Source organism: Acomys russatus, chromosome 5, assembly GCF_903995435.1.
Source record: "Acomys russatus chromosome 5, mAcoRus1.1, whole genome shotgun sequence".
NCBI classification, from domain to species: Eukaryota; Metazoa; Chordata; class Mammalia; order Rodentia; family Muridae; genus Acomys; species Acomys russatus.
Window position 1 is genome coordinate 31,985,961 of NC_067141.1, and position 12,533 is coordinate 31,998,493.

Consider the following 12,533-nt stretch of genomic DNA (forward strand, 5'->3'; position numbering starts at 1 on the left):
ATAAAACCCAGAGTCTTGCACTACCTAGGAAGGCACTCCGCCACTGAGCTCTGTCCCCACCTCTACAAAACAAGTTTTTATAACAAAGCCACTCGTGGGCCTGCCATGGTGGTGCACACCTTTAATTCCAGCACTCGGGAGGCAGAGGCAAGCAGATCACTGTGAGTTCGAGGCCAGCCTGGTCTACAAAATGAGTCTAGGACAGCCAGGGCAACACAGAAAAACCCTGTCTCTAAAAACCAAAACCAAACCACCACCACCAACAACAATGCCACTCCTTTAATACCCCACTAACCTGTTAATCCCATAATCTATGCGTTAAGAACCTCACCACCCAGTCACTCCCTAAAGGACTCCTCTCTCAACACGGCTGTATTGAGGGCCAAGTTTCTAGCATGCCAGGTCTCTTTTCTTTCATTACACTTGTTGTGTAGATTTTCCTGAGGAGATGGCCAAAAACCCAGCTCCACCCAAGCCTAGCTTGGTTAAGCAGAAAACTTATAGGTGTCATTTACAGGTCCGTGGGTAACTCAAAGTCAACTGTATGACTGAAAAGCCCACTCCAGCATTGGGGGGAACTCATGAAAGCTGCTTCCCTGACCAACTTGCAGGCACTTCGACTAAAGCTTCCTCCCTCTACCCAAATTATTTACTGCTTTTATAACAGTTGGGGAGGACTTTGAAAAATCTTGTAACATTCTGAATTTACTGAGCCTAGTAACTGTCACTAGTGCCTTGAATCTTAGGGGCCTTCCTCCACCATCCAGCCTCCCCCACCCCTTGAGGGAATGTTTCAATTCAGAGGAAATAGATACACAATAGTATTCTATTCCAAACTATATAATATGTATATTCCAGAGGAAATTTCTGGAAGTATGGTTATCAGTTGATAGCTTGGTCAAAATACAATCAAATGCTACTTTGTTGCCAGACCAATCTAGTCTAATCACCTTGGGTTCAGGGGCCCCACCTAGATTGATTTATTTCCTACCATACATCTAAATACTTGAGATGCGTGGCCTGTCAGGCAGCCTGCCATTCAATAAACAATAGTAACAATGTCCCTGATAAATGCCAGGCACCGGGTGACAGCCCTGATTGTCCTGCACTGGAACTCACTATGTAGACCAGGCTGGCCTTGAATTCAGAGATCCACCTGCCTCTTCAGCGCAGTGCTGTGATTAAAGACCTGTGCAAGCGTGCCCAGAAACGTTCTGTTCTCTTAATATCCACATAAGGCACTGGGAATAAATTCCTCAGAGTGTAGAAAACATAGTAGGCAACGAATCCAGTGACTTGCAAGAGTAGAGACAGAGCAGGAGTAGAGACAGAACTTAGGCAGTGTTCGTTTCTTTACTCATCTGTGTTTTTTTCAAGGGGTCTCCGGCATTGTTTCTCAAAAGGCGGCCAAGAAACACAGGCCTCAGAATCATGCTTACAGACTCTCTAAGGCAGACCCTAGCAATCTGCATTTTTTACAAGCGTCTGAGAAAACTGTCTTGCACACGAATGTTTCAAAGACTATTGTGCCTTGGGTGACAGCAGCATAACCTCAAAAACAGCCCTGGGTTTAAGATTCCCGCAGCCTCATGGGAAGTGTAGTTTCGGCTCTTCTTCCCGCCTCGGGCCTCTTGGAGGCCTCGCCGGAAGGAGCCGAGCCAATGCGGAAACAGCCGAGTGTTACGAGGCGGGTCTTTTCCTGCTAGGTTGCATGCTGGGAAAGGGCAGTTTCCGTTAGCTGTAGAAGGCTGAGGCGCGCCACCGGCCACCTCCCCACGTGAAGCAGTTGTGCGAGCTTCGCCACGCCGGGCAGCTGTCTACCTGCGTCCGAGCGCCCCGGAAGCGGCAGGGGACCGGAAGTGGTCCACGGAGGGCTGCAGAGCGAGTCCAGGAGCCCGCTGTGAGGCGACTGGCAGCGCTGCGACGGCGCCATGTCCCTGATTTGCTCGAGTGAGTGCTGGCTGCGACGGGAGGCGGGAGCGTGTGTGCAGTGGCTGTGGCCCGGGCCCCGGAGACCCCGGCCCTGCGTGCGGGGTGCATTTGCGCAGTACTGCGCAATTCACGGAGCTGGGAAGAATGACTGTGTCTGGGGGTCTTTTGAAACCTGTGTTTTACAGAGCTGAGACTGGCCTGAGCAGAGCGGGGGGGAGGAGCTGGTGCAGGGAGAAACAGCTCTTAATGTGAGAAACCCGAGGACGTGTCCAGAATCCGCCTCCGATTGGCCTCTGGGCTCTGGCGGTCTGGGTCTCAGTTTCCCCGTCTGCAAAATTGAAAGCATTGCAGCAGTGGGCATTGCTTGGGAAACCTCTCTTAGGAATCGGAGTTTTTGCGATTTGAAGAGATCACGCAGTGACTTCGAGACAGGGCTGGAAGCCAGGTGTCTGGCTTCTAGCCTCGCGCAGTATGACTAATGAAAACAGCGAATGTTTAGAAAACCTGTATTGATTTACGACGCATTTCCAAACGGTGATCTCATTTTATGTTTACAAGAATTGTCTGAAGGGAAATAAAAAGATCCGTGATTTACAGAGCATCAGGATCCTGTCTTTGGAAGAATGGGGTTTAGCCAGAGATGAGCGGCGCAGATAAGCGGTGGAGCTCGCCTCTTTGAGCCTGGATCTCTGCTTTTTCCATGCTGTAGACTGTCTTGCCTTTTGGCAATTTATTACGGCATTGCGGGTGCTCTCCCTAACTGTTTACCATATTACTAGCTTCCCCTCCCTCTCTGTTCTCTTCTCAGAACGTTGCCATTAATTCACAGAGGGAAAGGAAGGAGGGAAATGACAAACAGAAAAGGGACTCTCATACTGAAGAAATTGCAGTTTGCAAAGTATTTTTGAACCATCTGTTTCCTTGCAATCTTTGATACATCCCTCTTTCATGTTCTGGCCATGCTTCCTCCTGTAGGGGAGGGAAAGCTCCTTGAAGGGCTCAGTCATTGAGTATTCCAGAAAAACCAACAGAACAGCACAGGAAAGCCATATTTCATTCAATGCTTAATTACATACGCAATGGAGTCCTGCAAAAATAGGTGATTCTAAGGGAAGCTTACACAGAACCTTGAGCCACAGAAAAAGAACAGGAGCTTGAGGCCTTGGGATGGTGACTCACAGGAGGGTGAATAGAATTATGTGGTGGAGAAGAGCTCTGTTTTGTTACGTGATAAGTCTCTCAGGGGATACACACTCCGTTTGAGCAGCCCTCAGAAGAGTCAGAGACTGTGGAGGTAGCTTTCACTTGTCTGCTAAGTGGAGAGAAACAAGAGGACCTGAGAAGGTCAGAGAGACCTTGGTTCTGTGCTTGCTTTTGAGGCCCTCGTGTTTTATTTGTTTATTTTATTTTATTTTTTTGTAGTTCAGTATGCCCAGGCTCCGTACTTCTTTTCTGAGCCCCATTACGCATGCACTCATTTGCCCTGTTCTGATGTTTATCAGGTGTCTGCTTAGTATCTGTGTTGTCCCGGAGGTCAGTGACAGCTGTAACGCCCATCTTCAAGGGTACACAGATTATTCTGTCAGGTGCTTAGAATAGACTCTCACTTGGCACGTAGTAGCAGACACTATGGAAAGTTTTTTGTTTCTTTTTTGTTTTTTAATTCCTCTGTGCTTGTCACATCGCTTTTTGATTTCTTTGTTTGTTGATCCATCTAGGGCTCCAGATGGATGACAGAGGTTTGAGTTGTGCTCTGTGTACTTCCCTATTGTGTGCCTAGTCAACTGTGTTCAAAAATGAGATTGGCAGGGCTTACTGGCCACTCTTACAGGACTGGAACATAGGGCCTGGGCAGTTACTATTTACTGGTTGTCGTCAGCAGACTAGAGAAGCTAGTTAAGTCGCTGGTAGGCATTCTAGGGCCAAGGGCCAGCTGTCACAGACCTTGCTTCCTGATAGCTGAGTGTGTTGACAGGGTCTTGTGGGGCTCTTCTAGCCCAGGTCTCCTTTCACCCTGTGCTCACTACCTGCCTTTCTCTGTAGTCTCCAATGAAGTGCCAGAGCACCCATGTGTGTCCCCTGTCTCTAACCATGTGTACGAACGGCGACTCATTGAGAAGTACATTGCAGAGAATGGCACAGATCCTATCAACAACCAGCCTCTCTCAGAGGAGCAGCTCATCGACATCAAAGGTGCTGTCCAATTGCCTTAGCTCAGGGCCAACTCAGCTGGGCCTTCAAGAGTGGGAGGTGGAGCCAGTATGGTGGAGAAGATGGTGGCTGTGAGTGGGGCGGGGGAACGAGTCCCTGGCTTCTGGTCCTTCATACCTGCTTTGCTGCCTCTCTTGGCAGTTGCTCACCCAATCCGGCCCAAGCCTCCCTCTGCCACCAGCATCCCAGCCATTCTGAAAGCCTTGCAGGATGAGTGGGTGAGTTCTGTGAAGAGAATATGCACTTCTGGGCGGGGACCTGAAAAGACGGGGCCTCCCTCCCTCTTTTCTTTTAATCTTATTTTATGAGTATGGGTCTTTTGCTTACATGTATGTCTTCGTATCACTTACATGCCTGGTGCTTGGGAGGCAGAGAGAGGGAGTGTGATCCTTTGGAGCTGTAGTTACAGTCAGCCACCATGTGGGCTCTGGGAATCTAACCTGGATCTTCTGGAATTAGCAAGTGCTCTTAACTCCTGGGGCCTTGCTTTGGGGCCTAGACTGTTATAGAACTCATGGTCTTCCTGATTCAGCCTTCTAGCTTACAAGCACCGACCACCGGGCCCAACTCTTTTTTGGGGATGAACACAGGGCTATTGTAAATGTTCTACCACCGAGACGCCCCCTCATTTCTTGCCAGCCTTATTTCATTTGTGAGGATCAGGATGGCAGCACAAGAGGAGCCTGGGTGTTGGAACTCTTGCAGACCTAGATTCCAACGTTTTCCCCTACTGTCAGCCTTTGGGACTTGTAGCACACAGCTCAGTCTCTTAAGACTTGACTTCCTTACTATAGGACACTGATTTGTCCTGTCTGTCTGGATTCTGTAAGAAGTAGAATAAAACTGACATGTTTGCCTTGTGACACCAGGGACTCTCATTACTGAGCACAGCACTTACTGAGGGTAGCCGGTAAATAACCACAGCAGCCTTATTGTTTCCGTTCAGAGGAGTGATGACATTAACACCTATGATTTATTGGTGACTAGCAAAGGTGGGAAAGGGAAGGAGCTAGCTCGCACTTGTGTCTCTATGGGTGTGGTATGGGGGTAGGAGCCTGAATGCCATACCGGGCATTCAGGGTCACTCAGATGTTGGCTTGGGTCTCTGAGTAGCTTAGGCTGGTTTCAGTGTAGAATAGGAGGTGGTGTCCTCTTCTCTAGGGCTGGCCGAGTTCTCTGGCTCTCCCCCAGTCCTCACAGTGGCCTACCCTCTCCCAGGATGCAGTCATGCTGCACAGCTTCACTCTTCGCCAGCAGCTGCAGACCACCCGCCAGGAGCTGTCCCATGCTCTGTACCAGCACGATGCTGCCTGCCGAGTCATTGCCCGTCTCACCAAGGAAGTCACTGCTGCTCGAGAAGGTGTCTCCTAGCTCCTGCTGCTCCCTGCCCTCTGCTGACCCTACTTTGTAATATCCTGTTTCTAATGTCATCTTTTCTCTCAGCTCTGGCTACTCTGAAACCACAGGCTGGTCTTATTGTACCTCAGGCTGTGCCAAGCTCACAGCCTAGTGTGGTGGTAAGTGTTCCCTTCCAGGTCCTGGAAGCTGTCCTTACACAGATGTGTTTGGTATTGTGAGCCCCTCCTATTCTCCCTTTCTTTTCTGCAGGGTGCAGGAGAGCCCATGGATTTGGGTGAGCTGGTGGGAATGACTCCTGAGATTATCCAGAAGGTGAGTCGTGTGTTCCTCTGTTGGGGCTGCCACAGGCCCTCCCTTAGTACCATGGGTCTTGGGATCCAAGTGAGAATCTCGCACGCTGGGCAGTGTGGGGGGCTTTCTGACGAGGCTTACTTTAGTCTGCCTTTCTGGTCTCATTTCCCAGGCTTCAGGATAGAATGAGGTATGCACTTGACAGCCTTGTTGTAGGAGATTTAACTACTGATAAGGGCAGCTTTTAGCTCTCGATGTGATTATGTTCTTTGCTGGTAGTCAGCCATTTTGTTAGAGATTTTGAAGGTTTTGCCTACAAGATAGGGTAGGAGTTACCTTTATTTTAACTTTGAGCTTGCAAGTCAGACAGCTGAGAAGAGGCAGAGTGGGCTTCCAGACTGCAACTCAGGGTTCCGTGGAGTGTACAGTCTGTTTATGGGGTCCAACGGAGTCTGAGCAGCTCTTCTGACTCTCATGTCTGTAGCCTGGCCCTGGCCCCAGAGCACTACAGCCTAGCTCCTGCCCCTACCAGCTCTGGCCAGGGAGTTCTTTTGATGTTCAGTTTTCTCAGCTGTACCATAAGTCATGGGTACCTCACCTTACAAGATGTTAAATGTGCCCATTGCGGTAGGACACACCTGTAATCCTAGCACTCAGGGAGGCAGAGGCAGGTGGATCTCTGTGAGTTGGAGGCCAGCTTGGTTTACAAAGTAAGTCCAGGATAACCAAGGATACACAGAGAAACTCTGACTCGAAAAAATAAAAGATGTGGAAGTGTGACAGTTTTTTTTGCACAAAGCTTACCAGATAGCATGATTTTAATGGTGCTGTGACACAGATGTGACTAGCACCTAGTATGCTTTGTCCTTGCAGAATCATTTGTCTCACAAAATGATCTGTATTCTCCACAGCTTCAAGACAAGGCCACTGTGCTAACCACGGAGCGTAAGAAGGTGAGTCTTCTGTGAACACTTGCCTTCTTGGAGAAGGGGCTAGTTGAAGTCTGCGCTTATGACTGCTCTTTGGGGCCTTTCTCTTCTCAGAGAGGAAAGACTGTGCCTGAGGAGCTGGTGAAACCTGAAGAGCTCAGCAAGTACCGGCAGGTGGCATCCCATGTGGTAAGTGGCTGGAAGTGGACTTGACTGTTTCCAGGAGAGGGTGGGCCAGCCTAAGGAGCTGGAAGAAATGTTCCTCAGGTCTCTGGCGTGGTGTGTCAACTTGGCTGCTCTTCCTGTCTTGCTATGCAGTGGGGCAATTGCTGCATGCAGGCAACCAGCCAAGCTGGATGGATAAGGGATAAAATTCACTCTTGTTCCCTGGCTGGAGGAGAAGATGAGGGGTGTGGGGAAGGGGAGTAAAGAGCTGTGTGGCTTGGATTTGGCTGTGACTGGGTTTCATGTGGCTCTGTCTGGAAAGGGACTTCACAGTGCTAGCATTCCTGGGATCCTCGCTCTGGACCTCTGTCCTTCAGACACCAACAAGATTCTCACTGGTGAGTTCTGGACCTGGCCTGACAGGCTAAGATGAGGGATGATGGTAGGAGCAAGGGAAGATGCATGCCCCTTGTCCTCTGCATGGATTTGACGACAGAAAGACCTTCTTTAGCACAGGGATCCTTATAATGAGGCCTGACTCATTCTTGTCTTTTTTGGGTCTTCTCCAGGTGGGGCGGATAAAAATGTTGTTGTCTTTGATAAGAGTACTGAGCAGATCCTGGCCACTCTGAAAGGCCATACCAAGAAGGTCACCAGTGTGGTATTTCATCCTTCTCAGGTAAGGCACTCTCATAGCCACCCTTGTCCTTTCCTAAGTTCAGTTTCAGTGGTTTTGAATCTTAGAACTAATTGCCCGGCCCTGCTGTCTTGATGAAGCAGACATTGGTGGTCTCTGTGCAGACTCCCAAAGCAGGGGCCTCAAACCAGGGGAGAAAGGAAATGACACCAACAAAGCAGATTCACATCAATTTTGCATTAGAAAAAGAAAACAAACACCCTAGAGTGTTTATAGATAAACTACAGACAGCAAAGCTCCATGTCACCCTGACTGTTTGTTCCCATGACCCTGCAGGGTCAGGCTCAAAATTTAATGTTGACTATTGAAAGTAGTTTGAGTTCAAATAGATGAGAACCCCCTGGCTTAGAGGATAAGGTAATTGGTAGTTCATTAGAGGAGAGTAATGGTCTCATAAAACTTGAGCCAAGAATACAGTGGCCTGGTATGCTGCTGCGCGGGGTGCTGGAGCAGTACCTCCCCCAGTTAGTCGTTCTCTTAGACCTTAGGGAACCAGGAAATAGAGGAATGTATGCGTTTTAGTTAGTGTTCTATTGCTGTGAAGAGACACCATGACCACTGCAACTCTTTATTTAAAAAAAAGAAAATCATTCAGTTGAAGGCCATTCCATTATCATGGCAGGGAGCAGGGTGGCACACATGGCACAGGAACAGTAGGTAAGATCTATATCCTGATCTGCAAGGAGACAGACAGACAGACAGACAGGCACATACTCTCAGTTTGGCCTGGGTTTTTGAAACCTCAGAGCTCATCCCCATTTGACTTACTTTCTCCATCAAAGGCATACCTTCTAATCCTTGTGCCACTCTTGGTGACTAAGCCTTCAAATATATGAGCCTATGGGGGCCATCTTTATTTAAACTACCACAGCTGTGATAAACTAAAACTCATCAAAATTGAATTATTTTCCTGTTTATTTGATATTAGTACTACATTTAGCTTTTATGAAAACATGTTAATGAACGAGGATAGTTGCTTTTATCTTCTGGCTGCTGCTGTCCTAACTGGTTGGACTAATTTGTCAGGGAAACTAAATAAGCTCTGTCTGCCCTGGGTCTGTTGAACAACCAACTTGCCCTTGAGGTCTAAGTGGGAGTAACATGAGAGCGTGACCCTACGTTAGGTTCAGTGCTGCTCAGATCTGGGCCATCTAGTACAGTCGTCTCTAGCCACAGGTGGCACATGGCTCCAGTCCCTCAGTTGTAATAGCCGCATTTCACTCAGCTTGAAAGTGGGACAGAAATAGCTCTCCGATACAGTTGCTCTTTTTACTAAGTAGTGCCTTGGTAGTGAGCATTTCAGTAGCATTTTGTTTTCTTGGCTTTCTTGGGCATTGTTCTTTAGACACATGGTTACAAGCAGGATGGGGCTAGGAGTAGTTGTGGCTGTGCTTGTCACTATGGAAAATAATGTTACAGTACATCTCACTTCATGGGCTCTGATTCTTGGCCTCTTTCCTTTCAGGAACTGGTGTTTTCCGCGTCCCCTGATGCGACTATCAGGATTTGGTCGGTCCCAAACACCTCTTGTGTACAGGTTGTTCGGGCCCATGAAAGCGCGGTGACAGGCCTCAGCCTCCATGCTACTGGAGACTATCTCCTGAGCTCCTCTGATGATCAGGTGCAGTCCCAGCCAGGGCCCTAAGGAGGCCGCTTACTCATCCTGGGAGGAGGGGCCGTCTTGCTGGGGACAAGCAGATACCCAGAGTTGTGGAAATGGTTCTTCTCTGTGTGGGAGCTAACTTGGCCAGTGGGTATTGAACCAGGGTCTCTCTTGAAGGCCACCAGACCCACTTTCTCACTGGCTTTTTTGTCTCATTTCTAGTACTGGGCCTTCTCTGACATCCAAACAGGGCGTGTGCTCACCAAGGTGACAGATGAGACTTCTGGCTGCTGTAAGTGGCCTTAGAGGCATTGAGCTTTTTTGTTTGCAGTTTGTTATTGAGTTTTATTTAGTCATTTGCTTATCTGTTCTAAAGATAGTGTTTACCACTGGCACCAGTATAGTGACCACTCGTGTACTGGGCACAGTGAGGAATGAAGAGCTCTCACCCTTCCTACAGGCTCTGACCACTCAGATCCCTTTCCCCTTTCCTCAGCTCTTACCTGTGCTCAGTTCCACCCCGATGGCCTCATCTTTGGAACAGGAACCATGGACTCCCAGATCAAGATCTGGGACTTGAAGGTAGGATGACATGCAGGCCTCCTCTGGAGCCCTGAGGGAGAAGGAACTAATGAGGTGTGGTGACAGGTCCTGAGATATCTCAAGACTTGGGAGAGCCTGGCTTTGTTTGTGTGGCATGGTGAGTGTGACCAAGGAACTGTGGGTGCACAGGACGTCTCAGAAATAGGAGTTTGGTAGGCCCTGTTTTCTTTCTGTCTTGACTGGTGAGTGAGATCTTATTGCCCACCCCCTCACCCCCCACCCTGTAGGAGCGTACCAATGTGGCCAACTTCCCTGGCCACTCTGGCCCCATTACCAGCATCGCCTTCTCTGAAAATGGGTACTACCTGGCCACAGCAGCTGATGACTCTTCAGTCAAGCTCTGGGACTTACGCAAGCTGAAGAACTTCAAGACATTACAGCTGGACAACAACTTTGAGGTGTGTTCCTCCTCATTTGCTGATAGTTTCTGAGCCCATGGAAGCTGCTTGCTTGTTCCCAGTTTTGTGGCTTCTGGTCATTTGTGTAATTACTTCTCTTTGGGATTTGGCAGGTGAAGTCACTGATCTTTGACCAGAGTGGTACCTACCTGGCACTCGGAGGTACAGATGTCCAGATCTACATTTGCAAACAGTGGACGGAGATTCTTCACTTTACAGGTACAGGCTGACTGTGGCCTCCCAGGGCCTTGTGCATCTGCTCTGGAGAGACGTGGGGAAGCCTCGCCGGGGGTGGGGGGTGGGGGGGCTGAGCCTTAGAGATAGGCCTAAACAATTCTTTGCCTTTTGCTGTCGGGGGAGTAGAACCTAGCTAAGTTTTCTACAACTGACTCCACCCCCTCACCTCCCATCCTGGCAGCTTTTACTTACGGCTGGGGCAGCAGAGCATTGTGGCCTAGGAAAAGGCCTTGTGAGTCTGTTTGGCTGTGAGTACTGTTACTAGCTGGCCTCTCCCAAGTTGTTTGTTGAGGGGCAAGTTATGTAATCTCTCTAGTGCTCCAGAAAAATTGGGATAAGTGCAGTCACTCACTGGGAATTATGGGGATTTACTGCCACCCATAAGTTATGCTATAATTGGTATTGGGTTTTGATTTGAGTAATGAATAAGAACTAGTCTGGACAGTAATGAAGTTTTTATTTATTTAGCTTTTTGAGACAGGGCAAGCCCTGGCAGTTCTGGAACTCACTTTGTAGACCAGACTGGCCTCAAATTCACAGAGATCTGCTGCCTCTGCCTCCTGAGTGCTGGGATTAAAAGCGTGCGCTACCATGCTGGGTGTAATTTTTATTTATTTATTTATTTATTTATTTATTTATTTTTGAGCTTTTTATTTGGGTCTATCATGGGTGAGTAATGAAGCCTATAAATCAAGTTGGGAAGGGCAGATGGAAGGTAATTTCGTAGGTTTGTTTTGCTTTTTGTAGAGAGGGAATTCATGGCCTTTCCCACCATAGCAGATGTTCAAGCCCACCACAAATATTTAAGGGCCGGTAGAATCAACAAGGGAAAGTGAGGGTGACAGTGCTGTACAAGAGGGTTTCTCACCTCGGTGTCACCTTGTGGCCCTGGACTGCTTTAGCTTCATCTTAGGGGTGAGGATCTTGCTGCGTGTGCCAGCTCACCCTGGTAAGCCCAGCTCTTGGTGGCTGAAGCTGGAGGGTCACCTTGGGTTTGGCCAGCTGAGAGCACAAGAGGGCTTTTCTCTGGGGAGCACCAGGTGTTATCCTAAGTCTAGGAGAGTCCTAGCTGAGTCCTGCAAGGAGGACAGCTCAGCTTTGTCTATTCTGGATCCAGCCCTATGCTATGTGCCCTGGACTTTGACAACTTTGAGCTAGAACAGGCTAATGGACTATTCCAGGTCCAAGCAAGGACTTAAAGCTAAACATACTAAACCACTGAGGTTTCCAGCCAAGCTGAAGTACGCTTGCCCAGAAAGCTCAGGTGAGAATGAGGATTGGTATTCCTCTGTGCATTCATCCTACCAACGAAAGGGTGAGTGTTGCTTCCTGCCAGGTGCTAAGTGCTGGCTAAAGATAAATAGTGAACAGAATCCTGTCTTTGGAAGGGTATCATACAGAGCAGTCAAACCCTTACCATCTGCCTTTGTGCTAGGAACATGGTATTCAAAGTCATTGTTTGGCCCGAAGAAGGAACAGCCTTCTCATCTTTCCCTTTTTTCTCTCCTCAGAGCATAGCGGCCTGACCACTGGAGTGGCCTTTGGGCACCACGCCAAGTTCATCGCTTCAACTGGCATGGACAGGAGCCTCAAATTCTACAGTCTGTAGGCCCTAGGCCTTCTCACCGCTCTGGGTCTCATCTCAGTAGGGGGTTAGAATTAGAAGGGTGGGGGTGGGGGTGGGACTTTAGGAGGAGGGAGGTCTGGTGGGGGGGACATTCATATCATTTCATTCTGGTCTGGATGATGGTCTGAGCCAGGGTACATGGAACACTGCTATCCGTGCAGCCTTTGGGCCCCAGGGAATGGACATGGAGGAACTGTCACCCTGTAAATGCTCAGAGTCGGAGTCCAGCACCTCCCCCAGTGGTGGCAGCTGTTCCATGCCTGCTCTGTTTCAGCTCTTCTGAGACAGGGAGGTGAGCCAAGGGAACTGTGAAGGGGAGGGGCAGGAGGCCTCTTACAGGTTTTTGTAAGCAGTGATCTAGTTTCATTAAAAAAAACCCACACAGTAAACATAGTCACCTCCTTTTGTCTGTCTACCACAAACCCTGAGTTGGGAAGGTTGGGGGAAGAAACACAGTGTGGGACACGGGCTATCCGGAAGC

General features: G+C 48.9%; 1 protein-coding gene across 2 annotated transcripts; it reads left to right on the forward strand.

Moving 5' to 3' along the window:
- The first annotated feature begins 1,710 nt into the window (after positions 1 to 1,710).
- On the forward strand, positions 1,711 to 12,091 carry Prpf19 (pre-mRNA processing factor 19). Of its 2 annotated transcripts, none has more exons than XM_051146156.1 (16): positions 1,711 to 1,950; positions 3,976 to 4,125; positions 4,285 to 4,361; positions 5,305 to 5,503; positions 5,587 to 5,660; positions 5,752 to 5,814; positions 6,705 to 6,746; positions 6,837 to 6,911; positions 7,210 to 7,285; positions 7,457 to 7,566; positions 9,050 to 9,205; positions 9,410 to 9,479; positions 9,684 to 9,769; positions 10,018 to 10,188; positions 10,302 to 10,407; positions 11,937 to 12,091. In XM_051146156.1, exons 1-16 carry the CDS (start codon positions 1,932 to 1,934, stop codon positions 12,032 to 12,034), a joined length of 1,572 nt encoding a protein of 523 aa, XP_051002113.1. In that variant the 5' UTR covers positions 1,711 to 1,931; the 3' UTR covers positions 12,035 to 12,091. The 2 variants fall into 2 exon arrangements, with proteins under 2 accessions (XP_051002113.1, XP_051002114.1); XM_051146157.1 differs by having other exon boundaries at positions 1,712 to 1,950; positions 5,362 to 5,503.
- The last annotated feature ends 442 nt before the right edge of the window (positions 12,092 to 12,533 follow it).

Bases quoted from the DNA above. Each gene is read 5' to 3' on its own strand.
- Prpf19 (XM_051146156.1), top strand. The intron at 5,815-6,704 runs GTGAGTCGTGTG...TATTCTCCACAG, and splicing joins CTCCTGAGATTATCCAGAAG to CTTCAAGACAAGGCCACTGT. The intron at 9,206-9,409 runs GTGCAGTCCCAG...TCTCATTTCTAG, and splicing joins TGAGCTCCTCTGATGATCAG to TACTGGGCCTTCTCTGACAT.